Source organism: Pagrus pagrus, assembly GCF_965226575.1.
Source record: "Pagrus pagrus genome assembly, chromosome: 7".
NCBI classification, from domain to species: Eukaryota; Metazoa; Chordata; class Actinopteri; order Spariformes; family Sparidae; genus Pagrus; species Pagrus pagrus.
This window is the reverse complement of record NC_140191.1, coordinates 9,397,027-9,416,314: the sequence shown is the minus strand read 5'-3', so window position 1 is coordinate 9,416,314 and position 19,288 is coordinate 9,397,027. Positions and strand designations below refer to the sequence as shown.

The window sequence follows — 19,288 nt, the reverse complement described above, 5'->3', positions numbered from 1 at the left end:
GAGAAACTATTTTATCACAAAGTTCAGATGAGTCCTTTTCGATAAGTTACATTTAAAAAACAAACAAACAAAAAAAACAAAACATGAATGCAAGTCATTATTTTGACATAAAAAGTACAAATTAGGAGATAAGTCATAATTATAAGATAAAACGTTAAAAGTCAGATAAAAAGTCAAAAGTTTGAGATTAACTCATAATTATGACATAAAAAAAATAGTAGTCTAACTATGGAGGTAAAAAAGTCGAGAATATTAGATAAAGTCAGGAGATCAAGTCAAAATTAAGTGACGAAAAGTCCAAATTATGAAATATGAATTTACGAGATATAAAAGTCCAAATTATGATATAAAAATTCAATCATAATTGAATAAAAATTCAGATTAAGTCAAAATTATGAGATAGTCATTGTAACAAAATAAAAATTACGATATTAAAAAGTCAACATCTCATAGTTTTCGTACTTTTTATCTTGTAATTTTGACCATGGGAATATTTCTTGTCAAAGCAAAGTTTTCATACATTATATTTTCCCTGTGAACTGAAACGTGCGTCCGCAGCAAACTGAAATGCAGTTGCTGTTTGTGTCCCACCTCGTAAAGACACTTACTACATCCTTTGTGATTCTGTCTTCTTGCAAAGACAACGAATAATTCATGCAAAGAAAAAAGTCATTATGCATAAATAATTACTTTCAATCCACAAATGCTTCTTCCAATTTGTAGCATAACAATAGAAAAGAATGACGCACTAAAACATGTACACAGCTCTGATGAGGAGGCAACATTAAAAACTCCTGAGACAAGTCCAAATCTTCACTGTCTTTATTTACAGTACATAAATGGAAATTCACTATGAATGCTGCGGGCTTCAAAACAGATAAAAATAAAGAGGGGAAGTCTCTAAATACACACAGCGTTGGTGCAAGGAAACGCACAGCGGCACCAACTATTTTCCCTGCACTACAAAGCAAAAAAGGCAATATCGTTACAAGTTGTACGTCTTGTATGTAATGTTTAACTCAATAAACATGAATCAAGAGATCACATTCCACGTATCATGTACAGTGACACACATATAGTCTGGACATGGACAAGAGATCAGCCTTCAGCTAAACTTTGTACTGGGTGCTGTGATCTAAAAAATATAGAATGAACTATTGTACTTACGCGAGATATCCATCTGGCACCAAGCACGTTTTATTGTGAAAACTGTCAGATGTGAGATCAGTCATGCATCACACAAACATTACACAAACAACCTGAGAATAGGAAGTCTTCTTTGAGACAGTTGTGGCAGGTTTAAGCAATTGTCCGGTAAATACAGGATATACAAACCAGCCATGTTCCATTATTTTAGTAAAATCCCACACTGACCTGTTCTGTAAATTGTTCCACTCCCTGCAGAGACACTGATGATAATGATGTAATCTAACCTGAATGAATTTGGGCAACACAGTTTATGGGTTCCAATTTACTCATCAAGACCCTCGTCCTCTTCCTCTTCCCCTTCTTCGGGCTTGGCGTCCACCTCGGTTGTGTCTGAGAACTCGTGCAGGAGGACGTACTCGCGGCTGCTGAAGCCAAACTTGATCACGTCTTTCTCTTTGAGCTCGTAATAGCGCTGGGCGTCTATGCGCTTGTTGTTCAGGTAGGTGCCGTTGCCGGAACCCAGGTCAATGATGTATGGTCTTACCCTGCGGCCAGGGGTGCCGTCAGCACGTGTAAACTCCACCAGTCTAGAGAGATACAGACAGAAAGGTAGACATGTATGAATCATCCAAGTGTAATGTAAAGTGAAACACTGAAGCTGATGGTTGTTATTCTTACCTGTACTGGAATACTGCATGTTGCTTGGAGCAGGATGGGTGGTCAATGGGGATATCAGCGATTTTTCTCTGCCGCCCCAACAAATAGGCACTCTGTCTGTGAATGTACATGACTGGTAGAGGTTCGTCATTCTTGAAGGGATACAGTCGCCATCTGCGCTTGGGAATGCGAGCCTCGGGCGGCTCGTTGTACTTGATCACCACCCCCCGGAATGTGTTTGTGTCTTCTGTCAGAGCCCCCGACAGTTCGAAGTTGGGTTTCTCTTTGTCGACAGGAGGGGACGCGTCGTCGTTGCCCCCTCCGTCAGACCGTCCGAAGTCCTGGTCCTGGGTTTCTTCGCGCCGCTGACGATTTTCCCGGCGGCGTTCATCGTGCTGCTGTCTCTCAGCTTGTTGGGAGGTGAGGGCGTCTCGCTCTCTGTGTCTGTCTCCGCCGCGGTCTCTCTCCCGAGGCCTGTCTGATTCCCACCTGCTCCGCCTCTCCTCTGGCTGGTCGTTTCGTCTCCTCCGCTCATCACCACTACCCCGATGCTCCTCTCGCTCCTGGGAGATATTTGGTAAGAAGACAGTTTAGGAAGGAAGAGTTCTAGGAACAATTTTGTACAGCACAACAAAAACAAATCTTACCAAGTATATTTGTCTTATTTCTAGTCAAAAATATCTCACTATGCTAAATAGCCAATTTGACTTTTTTAAAAACTTATTACAAGGAAGGCACATTGGGTCTTGAGTTTTTATTGTAATTTATTGATTTGCAACAAAACTTGATTGGAGGATGGGTATTGGCTCAGAATAGACCCCATTAATTTTTGGTGCAGATTCTGGTGAAGGGACATATCCAGAATTTTTTTTTTCTCACTTTGTGGTACATTGCAGATTCGTCATTTTTATTCTTATTTCCTCTTTTTTGTTAATTTCCCAGGGAATGATGCATGGATCTTAATTAAAAGAATCCGGTGTATTTCGATGGCTGGTATCTATGAGTTTTATTTGCCCAAGTGCAGTTCTGAGATGTTTCAATTCTGGTTCACCCATGTAAGCCCTTTGCAACTTTGTTTTAAGAAGTGCTGTATGAACACATCTTATCCTTATTATTAGTATATGTCAGACGACAACATGCCACTGAAACAGTTACCTACCCGGTAACCACTTTTCGATCTCTGCTGTTGATGATTAAAATCTTAACGGCATCTTGTTAGTAATTTAAAACCTAATCACCCGCTTTATTCTGAAATCAGGTCCACGATGGGGACTTCTCCTGTTCCTGGGCGATCTGCTGCTTCGCCTGGCGGGAGAGGTCTCCCTTCTACCTGGTGAGCGGTCCCTCGTCCTGGCCGGTGATCTACACGAAAAACATAAAAACAGGCTCTTAAATGACTTTTAAAACACATGTACAAACTGACAAGTTAATTATTTATTGTTAAAAATACAATAATATGGAGTGTAGCTGCGCTTGTTTAGAGCTAGCAGACTAAACAACATCTTTAGCTAATAATGACTCGCTAGCCAAGGCGTATGTTGCCTCTTTTAAGGTAAAAAACTAAAAACAGCTGACAAAAACGAAGTGATATGACGACAATAAATCAAAAATACCTGCTCGTTCTCCTCCTCTGTGGACTTGAGGTGCCGCTGGATCTGGACCTCGAGCGGCGTGATGTCTGTGGCCTAACAGGGCTCAGTTTCTCCTGCTTTATCTTCACTTTGGACTCCCGCTCCGGAGATTCTCTCCTCCTGTGTCGCTTTTCTTTGGTCATTCTGAAATATAATAACGATATCAGCCGTCGTGTAACCAAACGTAAATCGTCTTCCTCACAAAACTAGATAAAAAAACAAAGGCAAACTCAAAAATTGTAGCGACCACAAACTTCGACTGTTATGCTCGAATTGCGCACTTCCGTTTCCGGTGGTGCGCCGAGAATTTATCTCGGTATGGTCCCTGCTTACTTTTCAAGTTGGTTCCGGCGTGATTCAACTCTTTTCTATTCAAACGCACGGGGAACAGGCTTTTACGTTACGAAAGCAAGTGTGAAATAAAACAATCATGACTGCTTTTCTCATTTACAGTACCTTGAATAAAGTTTGAAACGATAATCTTTATTTTTGCCTTAAATCACCCAAATCATATCGGAAGGCGTAATGATTAAAATCATATTGAATGAAAAATCAGCTGTGCCTCGTCTGTTTACTTTTGTTAAGATGATTAAAATATATTTATGAACACCTCAACGACAACCCACATTTATGAAGCGACCAGCTAATTCCACCCGGGCAAACTGAAAGTGAACACTGGGTAATTGTTGCCATGACAACGCAAACAAGTGCGCTCCGAAGTTTTTGCTAGCGACCGATTTCTCTGAAACTGAAGCCCAAACCAATATCTTTATTATTTTTTGTAGGGAAAAAATAAAACACAATGATCCCACCGGCCGAATCTCTCCTGAAATACGAAAACCCATTTTTGATCACCAAAAGCACAGACGGAAAATCACGAAAGGTGAGTTTACAAAGTAACGCCATCAGAGCTGAATCAACATTACCTGGCTAAAGTAACGTCGGGTGGAGGACTGAAGTGACACCAGGCAGGCGGGGAGGACAGATACAGGAAGTTAACACAAAAGAGAATAATAAGCACACACTTTATATGATTTACACAAGATTATTTTAGAAAAACTACTCCCCACACTTTTTCAAATGGCTAGTAGAGTTCACACTTCTCATCACATGTCACCCTTTACTTTTGCTAATGAAATCCTGCTCCTACTTGATGTAACGCTAATTGTGAGTTCTGGGCATCAAGTGTCTGGCTCCCACATAAAAAGTGGTGGATAAAGTGCCATGTTAAACCTGAGTTATTGATGTTAAGTGACTGAAACCCCTCAGAAGGTCATATCTGGTGTTTACAATACCTCAACCATGTTTATATATTGGCTATTTTACATTTTAACAATTGAATGTAAACTATACTTAGACAAAGTAGTATCAGTGGCTAAACTGCATTGTGGGTAACGCGTGGAGTAAAGAATATCTCTGGTTCTGTTGGATCCATTTTGTTCATTTGTTTCTGAACTGTCCATAATCAACCAGTGGACAGCTTTTCAAAACCTGGAGCCTACATTACCCACAATGCAACTTAGCTAATGAGTGAGATCACTGGAGGCAGTTTATCAGATTACATGCAGCTTCCTCTGGAGCCACAAAAGGCTTTATACTACTTTATTTACATACACATTATATTCCCCAAGACCTGTTAACAGGCTTTAATGTGTACAACTGGTGGAGTTACCCTTTAAATTGTAGCATTCTGTACTCTGTATCTGCATGACTGGACTACTATTTTTATCACTGTCCTTTATAGACACAGCACAGTTTATGTGTTTAACAAGTCTGCCAGTGCATGGCCAAGTTTACACAACAGTTCCGTGAGGTGAAGAGAAATCGCTTTTAATTAGGGTCATAACATCAAGTACATAAATACTTTTCTCCACAGGGGCGCCCTCTGAGAGTGAACCCTCAGCAGCCCGCTGACTCTAGCCCCGTTCCACCACCGCCTAAACCAAAATCCCCTTCTGCTGAGGCCAGCAAGCAGGAAAACGAGGACATCCTGAACGCCATCCTTCCACCCAGGTATACGTCTTCCCATCTACGAAATATTGTTAAACCACACTCTCGTTTAACTCAACGTCTGCTGTTAAAGGACATGGATGGAGGATGACCAACTGTGGGTGCAACAAGTGTCCAGTGCACCGTGCACCAGAGCAGATGTTATTCACCTGGAGGAGCTGCTGGACACAAAGCTGCAGCAAAGGCAGGCCAGGGTAACAGGAATCTGCCCCGTCCGCAGGGAGCTCTATTCCCAGTGCTTTGGTAAGGAGGAGGCTGGTGCTCACTGAGGACTATTAAGCTAGTTTTGTGATAATTTGTTTTTCTGTTGTTTCTATATTCCATTGAAGCCACATTTTCTAATCCACATCAACATCCTCCTAATTCTCTATTTCTTTAAGATGAGCTGATCAGACAGGTGACCATCAACTGCGCTGAGAGGGGTCTGCTGCTGTTGCGGGTCAGAGATGAGATTCAAATGACTATTGCTGCCTACCAGACACTGTATGAAAGCAGCGTGGCTTTCGGCATGAGGAAAGCACTGCAGGCCGAGCAGGGCAAGGCTGACATGGAGCAAAGGGTAAGGAGTTTATTTTTTGCGAGACATGCACCCAAAAATCAGAATGGAGAGATTTCATTTGTCCCTCATCTAAAGCTATTGGTTGTACAGTTACAGACTGTTTTTCAGTTGGGTATCCAGCAGAGAGCACCATTTCTCTTCAAGAGTTACTGTAAAATAAGGACGTGGTAGCACCCTTCATAACTGATTCTGCGTCTAGGACAAACTTACAATTGTGTATTCTTACATATGTAGATTTCTGATCTGGAGGATGAAATACAAGACCTAAAGAAGCAACTGAACGAACAGAAAGCCAGATGTGATGCTACTGAAAAGAGAGAAAAGGAAAAGCGACAGGTGGAGGAAAAGAAGCATGCCGAAGAGATTCAGTTCCTGAAGAGAACCAACCAGCAGCTCAAGGTATCGTTTGTAACAACATACCAAAGACAAATATCTTCTTTAGATTCAGCACCAGTTACAGCTGTGGTGCCCGTCTTAACATTTTATTTTGTCTTCCTTTTCAGACCCAGCTCGAAGGCATCATTACGCCAAAGAAGTAACTGAGTTGCCATTTCCCACTACAGAATGCTACTACATTTGTCTTTTGTTTCTAAATGATATGAAGTAATGTAAACTGCATGAGAGTGTCATTAGCAAATATTTTATTGTTTTTCTAACAGCATGACATGACAAGTACAGTTAAAACAATTACTGTACATTTCTCTTGAACATCAAGAGCGCATTACACCTGTAAATGATGAATGAAATGTCATTCACAAACAGTTCTGGGTTGAAGGGAAAAGACGGTTCAAAAGGCAAGATACAAACAGTCAAAGTGAAGTTAAGGCAACAGGTGGCCACTCCATAAAGACCCTTTAATGATTATTTAGATTCCATCTTTAATCAACTCCACATTTTCGGAAAAAATGTGGACTTTCCGGCATATTTAAATAAAGTTTTATTACATATGTCGTTGTGTTTTATGACTCCAGTCTAGTGCTTTGATCGTTTGGCTTTCTTGCCTTCTGTGGCTGATGGTGGGGCCTTTCTGTTCTTGTTCTTGTTTTTCACATTGTGTGTTTCGTAATAGCGCGCACCAACTTTCTTCACCCTGTGAGCACGGTCCATCGCTCTTCTCTGTAGAGACAGATAGAGAGGAACAGAGAAAAAAATGATGAAATCTTCTGCTAAATAAAGAATAGAGCTTTTTTTTTATCTCCATTCCTGTTAAATCAGTAAGAATAGACATTAATCTGACTTGTCTACCAGGATACATCTGTTTGACGTCAGAGAGAACAAACACTGCATACCTGTTTAGACGTCAGTCGGCGTGGCTGTGTGGACTCCTCGTCTTCAGCTTTCCTCTTCTTGCTCCTCTGGTTTGCAGCTTAATTTAAACAAAGATGAACAAATCTGATGTCAGTGCCTGGCTGGATCTCAAGGTCAACCTGACCCACCCAATTTGTATGGCTACAGGTGAAACACTTGACATTCAGCACCATAAAAAGTCATGAGAATATCATATTGATCGACTACCTTTATCCTGTGCTTGCTTAGCTGCTGCCGCTGCTTGTTTAGTCTTGATGTCTGTGAACGCTTTGTCAGAAAGTGCCTTAGGTATCCTGTCCAAAGAAGAAAGAAAGAACATTATTAACCAACAAAGCAAAAAATTCCCTTCTGTTCGGATCTTCTGCAGCGAACAAGTTATTAAATGAGGCTTAAAGCAACTCTAATATGGGCTGAAATTGGGCAAGAGGAGATATAGATTAAATAACACAATGACATGCAAAAGTTATGGAAGCAGGCTTCTGATCAGACGGTCAAAGTGATGACTGCTAGTCTCGGGGGCTCAAAGGCTGGTTAGCATGGACCACCTAAAATGCATGGCATCTCTCTGCCTGACAACTTCATGTTACTTTATTGGATAAAAGAAATGAGGGCAATATACAAAACAAAGAAAATATGTGAGTGAGGTTTGGGTGAGAGAAGACGGACCGGATTGCAGAGAAGCGTTTGGATTTGGCCCGCTCCAGGAACTGCTTGTACTTGGAGATCTTCTCATCCAGCGCACGAATCACCTCGCGTGAACCCTTGCTGCCTTTCTCCTTGCCAGTCTGAGCGTCTGCGGGCTCGGATTCCACAGTCTCTCCATCGGCTGGTTCAACTTTGGTCTCGTCCTCCTCTTCACCCTCCTCTTCCTCACTGTCTTCCTCGTTATCAGAGCCAGAGAAGTCAGACATATCCAGGTCAGGCATCTCCACAGGCACCAAGTCTTCCTCGTTGAACTCGGGTGCCACATAGATCTTGCCAAAATTCTGTCGCACATTAGCCAGAATCTTCTGGACCTGCTCCTTCTGTCTCTGCTGCTGCTGTTGCTGCTGCTCCCCATGTTCCTCTGAGACTGCATCCGGATTCTCTGGCTGTTCCTCTTTCGCAACTACCTCCGAGGGTCCTTCAACTGCCAATGGCTTCTTGTCCTAGAAAAGTTTCAGAAACAAAACACAGACTGACACATAGGGCAGAAGTTGCTGTAGAAAAGAAGTAATTTACTGACAAAACACAGGTGGAAAATTCAGTAAAGTCTCACCTCTTGATCCCCCTCAGGTCCAGGGGGTTTCACAAAGAAAGGGATACGTCCTCTCTGCCAGTCATTCAACACCATTTTGGAGACAGTGGAGAGATCTGGCTCACCGCCCTGCACAATACCAAGAATATAATGCTCAAATTTGATATTTAAAATTACTAGTTGACATACACTTTGCTATTTAACTGAAAACCATTATGAGTGATGCACATAAAATAAAAAAAATAAAAAATAGACCAGGTGTATTACGTATGGATATGCTCTTTGACTATGTCAGAACAAAAGACTGCTGCACACCGCCCTCTTCAATTGCTGTCAGAGACATTGCATTAACTTTTCCTGATAAAGGTCTGTGTAGCAAAATATTGTACGTTAAATATCTGACTGCAACTGCAGAGGACAGTCTGGGGAGAGTCTTTAGTTTTTTGTTGACCCATGGTCTTAAAATGCAAGTCATTTTCAAGTTGTGCAAATGAGAGTAGTGGATGTGTTATTTTACTTGTCTGTGCCTATGTGTTGTTTTTTTTAATGCCATCAACCTGCCAGGGACTGCAGTTGAAAACTATTATTATTATTATTATTATTATTATTATTATTATTATTATAGGTCTGTGTATGAAGCTTGTATAGAAAACCCGGCAAACGCTTTAACTGAAATTATTAAAACTGATAATGATTCGTTGTTGATCATATTTCTCAACTTGTTATGAAATGAATAAATGGGATAAAAACAAGTAAGAAAAGGAAAGAGGAACATTCAGACCTTCAGAAGTTTCCCAGTGCGTAACGCCAGCTTCTCAAGAAAGTCTTCAGCAGAGTTCCAAGTGGGAATGCGGTAGGTCTTCTGAATGTATTCAGGCTTGGCCCGCTCCAGCACGGCCCCAATGTGCTCCTCTGGGTTCTTGATCTTCTCAACTTGAACCTTTGAGAGAAAGGGCAAGAAAAAGGCGTGCAATTTAAAATACGAACCTGGAACCGTTCAGTTACGGGGACTGCAGGGGCCTAAATGTTAAGCCTCCTATCTGGGAAAATGATCTGGAGGATTAGAATTAGAGCTGATCAAGGCATTTTTAAACACTCAGGCATTATTAACAGGAATCCACATCCAATTCTTTGTTTGTCAAACTGCAGGTAATTGAGCTGTCAAAAATGCCACATTAACAGTTGGTGGATTATCTCGAGTAACTGGGACATTGTTTCTGGAAAGACATATTGTTGTTTCAGATGCTCCTGTTTTTCAGTGCTTTGAGGAGTACAAATGAATTTTCATTCACCTCGTGAATTATATTTGGGATGGTACGAGAAGTATGAGGGCGGATATCACAAATCCTTTGTACACAAAAGAAAAAATCTAAGAGCTTCTTACCACTCCTTTCAAGACGATATCAGATTCACTGTCTTCTGAAGGGTAGACGACACCAGGACAGTCGATGAGGAAGATGCGCCTCATCAGAGTGATGTACTGCCAAACCTAAAAAAGTAAGGAGATTGAAACAGTCTGTATGGTCCAATCATTTAAGTTCGACATAAGATGTTAAATCTTGTATAGTATTTAACCGTACTACAATGAATCTAGCCAAGAACTGTGACAACAGTTAACTTTCTTTTCTCGTCACGTTATGTAACAACGTTTTTCTGCTTGATACAAAACATTTTCCATGACTAATCTACAAGAGACGTCTATTACATCATTTAGTCTTGTTTTTGTTTGTTATTGTCTTACAAATGCATTTTATATGTAACCATTTGCTTATTTCTGCTTTTTATTGTCCGTTAAATTCAAAGTATTCGTAATTTCTTATTTAAAATGTATTTTTATGCCCTTGTTAAGAACTTTCAATTATCTTGGGGCTGAACGGTGCTAAATAAAAAGGCTTGCCTAGTCTAGTCTGATTGAGGGGGTCTTGGATACGTGGGACTTTGTTGCTTGTGATTGACATGCAGGCTCTGCATGCCAAGCGAATCACAATCATTCTTAATCAATCTATTAAACAAAGCTGGCCCTGCTTTGTTTGTTTGATAAAATGCTCTCCTCTACAAATCAACCCCATCATTGTGGAATGATTAATTAGGAAATTCCTGGATTTTTTTCATATTGCGGTATATATTATAGAAAAACAAAAAAATCGCTCAGTTTTTTACAACAGCGCAAAGCCCTATTTCAAACAATTTCTGCCTTCCATGATTTACTTCAGACAGAGGCGTTGTAACGTATATTTTCACACTAACATAACTGCACCTCCATTCTAACAAAAGGAGGAACAAGGTTGACGGCAGTGCCGCGGATCATAAGCCTGTCTGGCAATCATTAAAGAGTGTTGAGTCTGTAGAAGGAATCAAAGACAAGGTGAGAAATAAAGGAGTGCTGGAAACAGGCCCATCTGATTCATTTGGTAGGTGTGCACAAAAAAAAAAAATCCCTCCCTCTATTGCAATCTAATTTCACAGCTTTGGCAAGCACGGAAAAAGGAAAGATATTTTCCCTTTCTTTCCCCTTGACCCTGCTGTGGACATTGGGGTTTTCAAACACTTGTTCTTTTCCAAACAGGATAAACAGCCGCAGAGAGAGGAAATTAAAGATAAAATTGGTTGTTGTTCTTTCTCTTGACCCAGTCTCCACTTAGATTTTCATTTATATCGTTAAGAACACAGAGCTGACTACTTCTGTTGTTGCAGCTATCAGCAATTACCAACTTAAGAAGAGGACTAGGCCTGTTTTCACCTCACCTCACCTCCACATTCCACCTCCTTACTCAATTTTCACATTTAATATTCTAGTCTTTTACACTGTCTTCACTGTAAATGTTTATCATCATGTATGTATATGAGTTCAGATTCATAATTAAAGCTTTATTTTATTTATTTATTTATTCATTTAGTTTTTGCATTGCTGTAAAGACACTTGAACCTTACCTTTGTTTCTCCAGCGAGGGGTGCCACATTGCAGACCTTCTTGGACCGCAGGGTATTAATGACTGAGCTTTTTCCCACATTTGGGTAACCAATAAAACCCACACTTATCTGTTTCTTGTCTGTGTGAAGCTGTGGGAAACAAAAAATAAAGTTAGACCATTATGTTTCCTAAGCAACAGCCTCAGTCTGTCATCGGTTCATGGAGGTAATTTTAGATGGGGCAAAAAGTCAACTTGTCATTATTCCAGAACAATAATGTAGTTTGTTCAAAACACATACCAAAGGATGTCTTAAAAGGATTTTTTTTATGTAAACAAGACAATCAAGAAGATCTAGAACCCTTTAAAACAAGAGATATGTCTATCATTTATTTGTGTCCCAGGAGGTAAACTCTGAAGGCTGTTTTGGATCAGCTTTTTCACCTAGTTATCTCCAGACTTTTGGACCAATGTGGTCCAACAGCGAAAAAACATTTACAAGGAAAATAACATGGAAGCATTTCTGTGTCTTTCTCATAAAAGCCTCTTTAAATCATAATATTAAATCTAACAAGAACATTCCATTTTATTATCAAACCCTTTTGATTTCTTGACATATCAGATCTTTCAAGTCCCATGCTCTCACAAACACGCTCTATTCCACAGCCACTACGTAACATTGCATGTTATTGCAGGTCTAGGGTGGCCGATAAAGACAAATCCTTTTATCACGGTTAAGGTAACTTTATGTGGGCTAAGAGATATTTGTAATAATATGATAAATTCTTTCTGAAATTTGATTAAGGAACTCTTTTGAATTTGAAATGTCTAAAAGAGTTGTGTGACTTATCGAGAGAGTAACGGACAAATCAAGTCCGACATGTATATGTATTAATTATCCATTTTTTCATTTAATTACTAAAAGATCTATATGTATGTAGGTGAGTTGGAATGGTATTCTGCTTTCTTTACACAAAGAAAAAAAGCAGTTTTGATATAAACATGACTTTACTAACAAGCTGTTGTTGTTTTTCCTATCTTGAAAACGTCATAGTTTATAAAACCAAGTTTCTTGTGATTATGTTAAGATCTATATAATTAATAACAATGTATAAACTATTTAAATCCATAGACTATATGGCTTGAATTTGGAAAGTGGAAAATAATGAGGACTAAAGGGAACTGAACCCCAAACACCAACATCCTAAACTATAACTGGTACTTTTGATTTTCATACATAAATCTATAAATCTTTTATGTGAGTAAATAGTACACTCATAAATAAGAGGGGGTGCAATTCTAAAATCCAAATTAAAAAGCAAAAAATAGCTCTGTTCCAAATAAAAGTCTGGATAATAAGCTAGAGGAAATAAAGGCAAACAGCTGTGGCATTGGTAATTGTTACTGGATCAGTAAATGATTTAGGCTCAAGACAAATAAAACATATTGAATTCGAGGTAAGTTCTTACCTTGCCAAACTGCCTGAGCAGTTGGATGAGGGAGCCCTTACCAAACGAGTTGGTGAGGCTGGCGTGGAAAGCCAGAGTGGGATACTCTTGTGACAAAACAGCTACCCACCGTTTCTAGTTCAAAATTGATTGGAGATAAAGAGTCAGTCAGTCACACTATTTAATACTATGAGACGCTGAACTGAAGATAAACACGTTGTAAATGTCTTACCGTGACCCAGGCAGGGATGAGGTCACACTTATTAAGGACAAAGATCAGATGTTTCCAGGATTTCTCCTTTTTCAGATACGTCTCTATGCTCTTGGAGCGTGTTCCCATGGGATCACGAGCATCCAGCACTTGGATGATGACATCAGATGAGTCAATCACCTATTGCAATAAAACAGTCAGGAATGTAGAATGACCCTATAAAGTTAAGTGGTAACAACTCTTCATTAGCATAATGCACATGACTAAGAGGAGGTTGAAAACAATACCTTGTAAAGTTCCCCCCAGATCCTCTTCGACTGACCCTTTTTGAAGATTTCCTCACGGACTTCCTCCCTGTTGCAAAATGAGAATTAAATAAGAACCTTCAAACATGAAAATTTAGAAATATGGAAAGTTAGCAACCTCCCGCCCAGTTCTAGTAGTCAGTACAGCCAGGAATGTAGATTGATGATAGTATCTTCTGCAGGTCTTACCTGACCCCTGTGTCCTCAGTCATCAGGTCTCTGTCGTTGTCTGCATTGTAGCTCTCGGCTGAGGCTTCAGCCTGTTCTATGAGGTCTTTCATATCCCCCACCATGAGACTGGGCCTCTTCCTCTGAGCCTTGGGCCCAAACGTGGTCTCAAAACCCTCCGTGTCTAGAATATGCACCTTGGAGTTCTGCCAGTGTAGAAACAGAAGGAAAAACATTAGACCTGCAGCTCTGACAAGTGATTTCTAGAGTTCTTTGAGTACTGAACTTGTGTTTTCCTAAACAATACAGAGAACAGCCACAACAGCAAAACCAATGCCAAGCGATTGAAAAACATTGATCATCTCATTAGAATGCAATCTTCTGCTGGAAAACTTTGGGTCCTGGCATTCATATGGATGCCACTTTTGAATATATTGTTTTTATACTGTTTTCAATTGAGTCAACTGAGTCAAAAAGGATTAGCCGATTATCACATTCGGTTTTATTTATGTCCTACACAGCATCCCAACTATTTTAGACAAAAAAAAGGAGACTGAAACAGACCCAGTAATATGTTGGAGGAGAATGAAAAGAATTGAATGTTATTAGGAATCATATTGGCTATGGGTAGAAAAGCCTGGCAGATTACAACTCTCCCATGCCAAAAACAGTGCAGGTACACCCAAGGTCACACTGGGGCTGATTGAGACTTGAATGAGGATTAAAGTAAGGCCTCATGTTCAATCTCACCTCATAAAATCTCAAGAAACAAGATAGTGAGGATACCAGACACATGATATTTATCTGCACGGCATGATATAAACCAAAACTCCAATAGCTTTAGAAGGCTAAAAGGCTAAAATACTCTAAATAAAATGTATACAAGGTTAACTCACATACACAATACACATGCCCTCGAGCGAGCAGAGGACCTAAGGGCCATCATATAGACAACACAGGACAAGAAAACACCATTTATTCAAAGTATGGTAAAAAGAGGTTAATACCCTTTATACTCACATGGGCTTTGACTCTATCATGCAAGAGGGACATGGGGAGTTTGCTTTGTTTCATCACCACACGATATGGATCCTTTTGTACTGCTCCCATCTCTTCTTGGAACTTCTGTAGGGACGACTGCTTGATCACACGGGTATTTGCTGAAAGGCAAAATATGTAGATGCAGAGTGTGACTGGTTTAGTTTATTATAAACGCTCGTCATAAGTCCAAATTTGAATTTTACTTCTTTAAACATGTGCCATCACTAGAGAAAACAGCCAATAAATTCAAGCATATGTCAGCTGTTGACAGGATAGGTAATTGATTTTTTGGCTTCTGTATGGCTTTATTGAAAGGACAGCTTCAGAGTTGACTGGAAACAGGGTGACAGAGAGGGTAGGTGACACGCAGCAAAGGACCCCAGACCGGGACTGGAACCCGGGGCCGCTGCAGCGAGACAAAGCCTCTATACACGGGACGCCTGCTCTACCAACTGAGCTAATAGGCACCCAGGTAATTGATTTTTATACCAATTCTTTTATACCGGCTGTTCGAATTATTTCTATTGTATTTGTTTGCCAGTTTCCCTTTTATCTTACTGTTAGATTCAGCTTTTATAAAAGTATATCTATTTGTTAGACTTTGGCTATACGTTGTACTGTGTATGATTGTGCATGTGAAAATAAATGCTGATTTAACTTGAATTTGACTCTCCCATAAGGTTTGTCACATTTTATTCAAGATTCAAACTGATGTTCATATGTGGGCAAGATTCATATTTGATGTTCAAGTTTAAAGGTTCCCTTTGTTAACAGAAAACTATTGAGTTGCGTGGATAGTCTTGATACTAAACATCGGATAAGTGAAATATGCGCATTTAAGGATTTGACACCATACGTGGGAAAATCGTGGATGAAGTTAAAGGTGTTTGCTGACTTTGTAAAATGAAGCTGCCTTACATTATCACAAGCTTCTCCCTCTATTAGGGAGGACTGGCAACACGATCGAATAATAACAACGGAAAAGTTCTACGACGCATTTCGGGGTTAGGCTATGTGGGCGGCATCTAAAATAATAAAAAATAATAACATGTTATTTCTCATTTGTTCATTTTAATTTTTTTAAGAAGTGGCACCCCTCCTACCCAGAATCAACCCCTTATTTTTGCAATGGTTGTTCTGCACTCACTCTGAACTCTCATTAGTAATGTAATAATGTTTGTTGTTATGCTTTACTGGTCAACGCCAAATACCTTTCATATCAGCTAACAACAGTAGTTCAACTTGATGCCCTTAACAAAGTTCATCGAAGCTCTTCCAAGTTTTAACGTGCCAACATTTTTATTATTAAGTTAACCCACTTCTTCAGTGCTGTCGTACATATCATCAAACATAAAGTCTTCATCTATCATCCAAAAAGAAGCAGCAGCAGCAAGTAGTTCACAAATGACCTGCAATGTCCCCAAATGTGCCAGCCTCTTAAAGTCGTTGTTCCCGTTTTTGTGAGTATCAAGAAAACACCTCCTGAATAGTGTCCCTCTACAAAGACAGACAATATACTGACAGCTATCACAGCAGACTATAACATAGACAACATATACAAAGCACAGGAAGTGTACTCACTAAACCATTTGATGTTCGGTTCAACTCTGGCTACGGTCCCTGGAGCCACTGTGGACTGGTACTGTAAAGGTTTGATGACTTGTCCACGATTATTACTGGGAACAGAAAGATCAGTTTCAGAATTTATTATATTTCAGTGTCACTTCGAAAATCAGTGGTGCACAGGAATAACATAAATGTTGATCATCAATTACCATCTCTTCTTTTGTCTGTACATATTCAGACGGTTGATAGTGGCTCGGTCCCTCATGTTGTTGCCACCAGCACCCTTCACCCGATCTGTGAAATACATGTACAGTTTAACTTTTTTTCCCCTTTATTTTCACATCATAGCAACAGTCACACAATCATCTTGAGTTATAAACTTTTACAGAGTGAACAATTTTTTCATTTTTTTTACAATAAAGAAATCTAAATAAACATAGAATATGGGGGTGTTGGGATGCAAATGACTAATCATTAATGTACGCATGTATAAAAATATATTTATCGACCATCAGAGATGAGCACAACTACATCAACAAGAACAAATACAAGTAATTTGTCATTTTAAAATATAAAAGATATTCTAAACAAAGTGATATTCATTTGCATTTTAGCCAATTTTTGTGTTAATTTTATCAATCAAGTAACTTGGTGGTTACTTTATCTGTTCTTCTAACTGTAGACTACACTGATTCAGCATAAAACATAAATCTTGTCAGTGTTTAAAAGAGTTTTACATATTTCATATATTATTATTGATTCACCAATAATCGATTGGTCAGGCATCCGACTATTGACTTTGACTGTGGCAATTAACACATGTTTTTTTAAAGAGTTAAATAAACATAGTCAAACAAAAGATGGGCATTTGAGGATATATACCTTTTCCAATTCTTCCACATTTCCCTCAAATTTATTTTCCTGAAGCTTCATAGAAAAGGTAATCTTTCCATTACAGAAATGTCATGAATGATATCAAACCAGTTCTCTATGTATGAGGCATCTTTTGAAGCTGTTTTGATAGACAGTTCATGCCCAAATAAAGGTGGCAGCGGTTTCCAGACATCAGGAACATTTAGTGTAAACACTCCCAAAAGACACAGGCTCTTCCCTCAGAGTTAAATACTTCAGTGTCAAATGTAAAAGGCCTGCTGCTAAAAACACTGTGTTTAAGCAGTTTCGCTGGCAAATTTCTATTAAAGAGAAGTAACCCATAGTTTCATGTTTTATTTTGGCACACTACACTCTTAATGTTAGTGACTAGTATAATTCAGCACAGTTAAATAGCCCTGACGTGTCTTTCCCACAGCTTTAAATCACCAAGCTAGCAACAATTAGCATTAGCTGTAAACAACCAGTATGGCTAATGGGGGGTTAGCTCACCAGGGTTGCTGCTGGACGCCGAGGGGTTTATCGAGCTTTTCCCCTTGAACTGTGGCTTCACCATTTTGACGGCTTAGTCGGCGAAGCCTTCCCCGGACGAAAAAAAATTAAAGACCACACGAAGGTGTCTGAAAGCTGAAGTTTAGCGGCTGTTTTCCCTTCAGCTCGGTACTGTACACCGTGCACGTGTAGACACGGTGAAGCAGGAAGGACGTCATCGAAGGAGCGACAGCGACGTGAGCCAATCAGAGAGCTCCTGTGAGTGCACTGGTACTGGTTGTAATAATTGTAAATATATGAGCTATATATGATCAGTATATATATCTCGCTTAAGTATCTTTATAGTAATTCATGTGAAATTAAAGTATTTATATTTTAGAGGGCTGTGCTTAGTTTTTACTCTGAAATTAACACTATCTCTACAGTAAATGTATTAATTAGCCTAAAAACAGGCCTTGTTGTGTAAAGTAGTTTCAGAAAAAGATAATAAATCAAGCAGCTGTCACAAGTTGGGGAAAATTATTCAGCAGACTCTCAAGCTCAATTCTGTATAAAAATGTTTAATTGCTATACTGTTTTTTCCCAGAAGAGGGTGCAACACAGTTTCTATTAGGGTTTTGCCATATGCCAACACGCTATCCTGGGTCTGCCACAGCCCTTCATTACCTGACTAGCTCCTGTCTGCAATTTGAAGTGAATAATAAGCTTCAGAGGAGGCATACGGCTTGAAAGGGAAATGTGTTTTGCATGACAAAGGAGGCCTGGTGGGTGAATAAATGTGTTTAGACTAAAATAAAGAAAAGGAATTCAAGGCTGTGGCGGGTACTTAAGCAATACTGAGGTCACGAGTTCAAGTATCCCCAGTTCACCAAAAATTCTCTAGAATGCTTTAATCGTTAGGGTTTTTTATTTCTTAACTTAGCTGTTTAATTATATGTTTTCTCTCATTTGTTTCCAAACATGAAGCTGTAAATGCTGATTCAAAACACCACACTTCAAGTAATACAATTGTAGTGGGCAAATACTGAATCTTTTATTCGTTGATGTCCTAAAACTACCAAGGTCATGGCCTCAGTGCTAAACAGAGGCTACAGCCCTGCTTTTTAAAATGAAATATAGTGTGATCAAAGATACAAATACATGCTGGCAATATTAAAGAGGTGCAAGCAGTTTAATGTTGTTGTTTTATATTCATTTTTAAAGGAAGTTTGAATGATTCATCACTGAGGTGATTTGTAAAACAAAGAAAAAATACTATAAAGACAATATGATTTTCATTAACAGAGAACTAACACAGGCCTTCAGAAGGCCTATTTGACACTAAAATGTATGACAGGCCAAGTTTGACTGGTTGTGATGATGCTGCCTTCACAGTGTGTACGGTATGTTACACAAGTGTGGCCCAGTGCCAAGGTAGGCAAGTTCGTAGAGACTCCGGTTTGGAGAGGCGCCATCCAGTATTCAGTTTATACAGCAGGGAGACCGAGGAATGTTCTCTGTTCATTTTCATACGGATGAAATTGGAACTGACTGCATCAGCAATCCACTGCAACAAATGATTTTTTAAATCAGAAAGTAGATTTTTTTTTTTTTTTAAAAGCTGAAATCCAAGAAGAAGAAACAAAAAGAAGCGGTTCAGGTTTAACCTCGGCATTTCTTCCATTATAAGAATCCAAATTTACAAAATAAAAGTCCGTCTTACAAAG

General features: G+C 39.4%; 3 protein-coding genes across 3 annotated transcripts; 1 reads left to right on the top strand and 2 right to left on the bottom strand.

Annotated features, from left to right (window-relative positions):
- Positions 1–804: 804 nt before the first annotated feature.
- Positions 805–3,724, bottom strand: snip1 (Smad nuclear interacting protein). The gene is made up of 4 exons (XM_084357549.1): positions 3,420–3,724; positions 3,045–3,168; positions 1,828–2,369; positions 805–1,736 (listed from the first exon to the last, which is right to left on the bottom strand). Exons 1-4 carry the CDS (start codon positions 3,578–3,580, stop codon positions 1,472–1,474), a joined length of 1,092 nt encoding a protein of 363 aa, XP_084213675.1. The 5' UTR covers positions 3,581–3,724; the 3' UTR covers positions 805–1,471.
- A 396-nt stretch (positions 3,725–4,120) lies between these two features.
- On the top strand, positions 4,121–6,953 carry dnali1 (dynein, axonemal, light intermediate chain 1). Its single transcript, XM_084356507.1, has 6 exons — positions 4,121–4,320; positions 5,314–5,450; positions 5,521–5,690; positions 5,828–6,006; positions 6,241–6,405; positions 6,510–6,953. Exons 1-6 carry the CDS (start codon positions 4,240–4,242, stop codon positions 6,543–6,545), a joined length of 768 nt encoding a protein of 255 aa, XP_084212633.1. The 5' UTR covers positions 4,121–4,239; the 3' UTR covers positions 6,546–6,953.
- On the bottom strand, positions 6,631–17,797 carry gnl2 (G protein nucleolar 2). Its single transcript, XM_084356506.1, has 16 exons — positions 17,583–17,797; positions 16,409–16,493; positions 16,215–16,309; positions 14,613–14,752; positions 13,614–13,798; positions 13,407–13,473; positions 13,141–13,299; positions 12,930–13,043; positions 11,483–11,611; positions 9,936–10,040; positions 9,333–9,491; positions 8,573–8,680; positions 7,981–8,462; positions 7,522–7,607; positions 7,296–7,372; positions 6,631–7,122 (listed from the first exon to the last, which is right to left on the bottom strand). Exons 1-16 carry the CDS (start codon positions 17,644–17,646, stop codon positions 6,979–6,981), a joined length of 2,199 nt encoding a protein of 732 aa, XP_084212632.1. The 5' UTR covers positions 17,647–17,797; the 3' UTR covers positions 6,631–6,978.
- Positions 17,798–19,288: the final 1,491 nt, after the last annotated feature.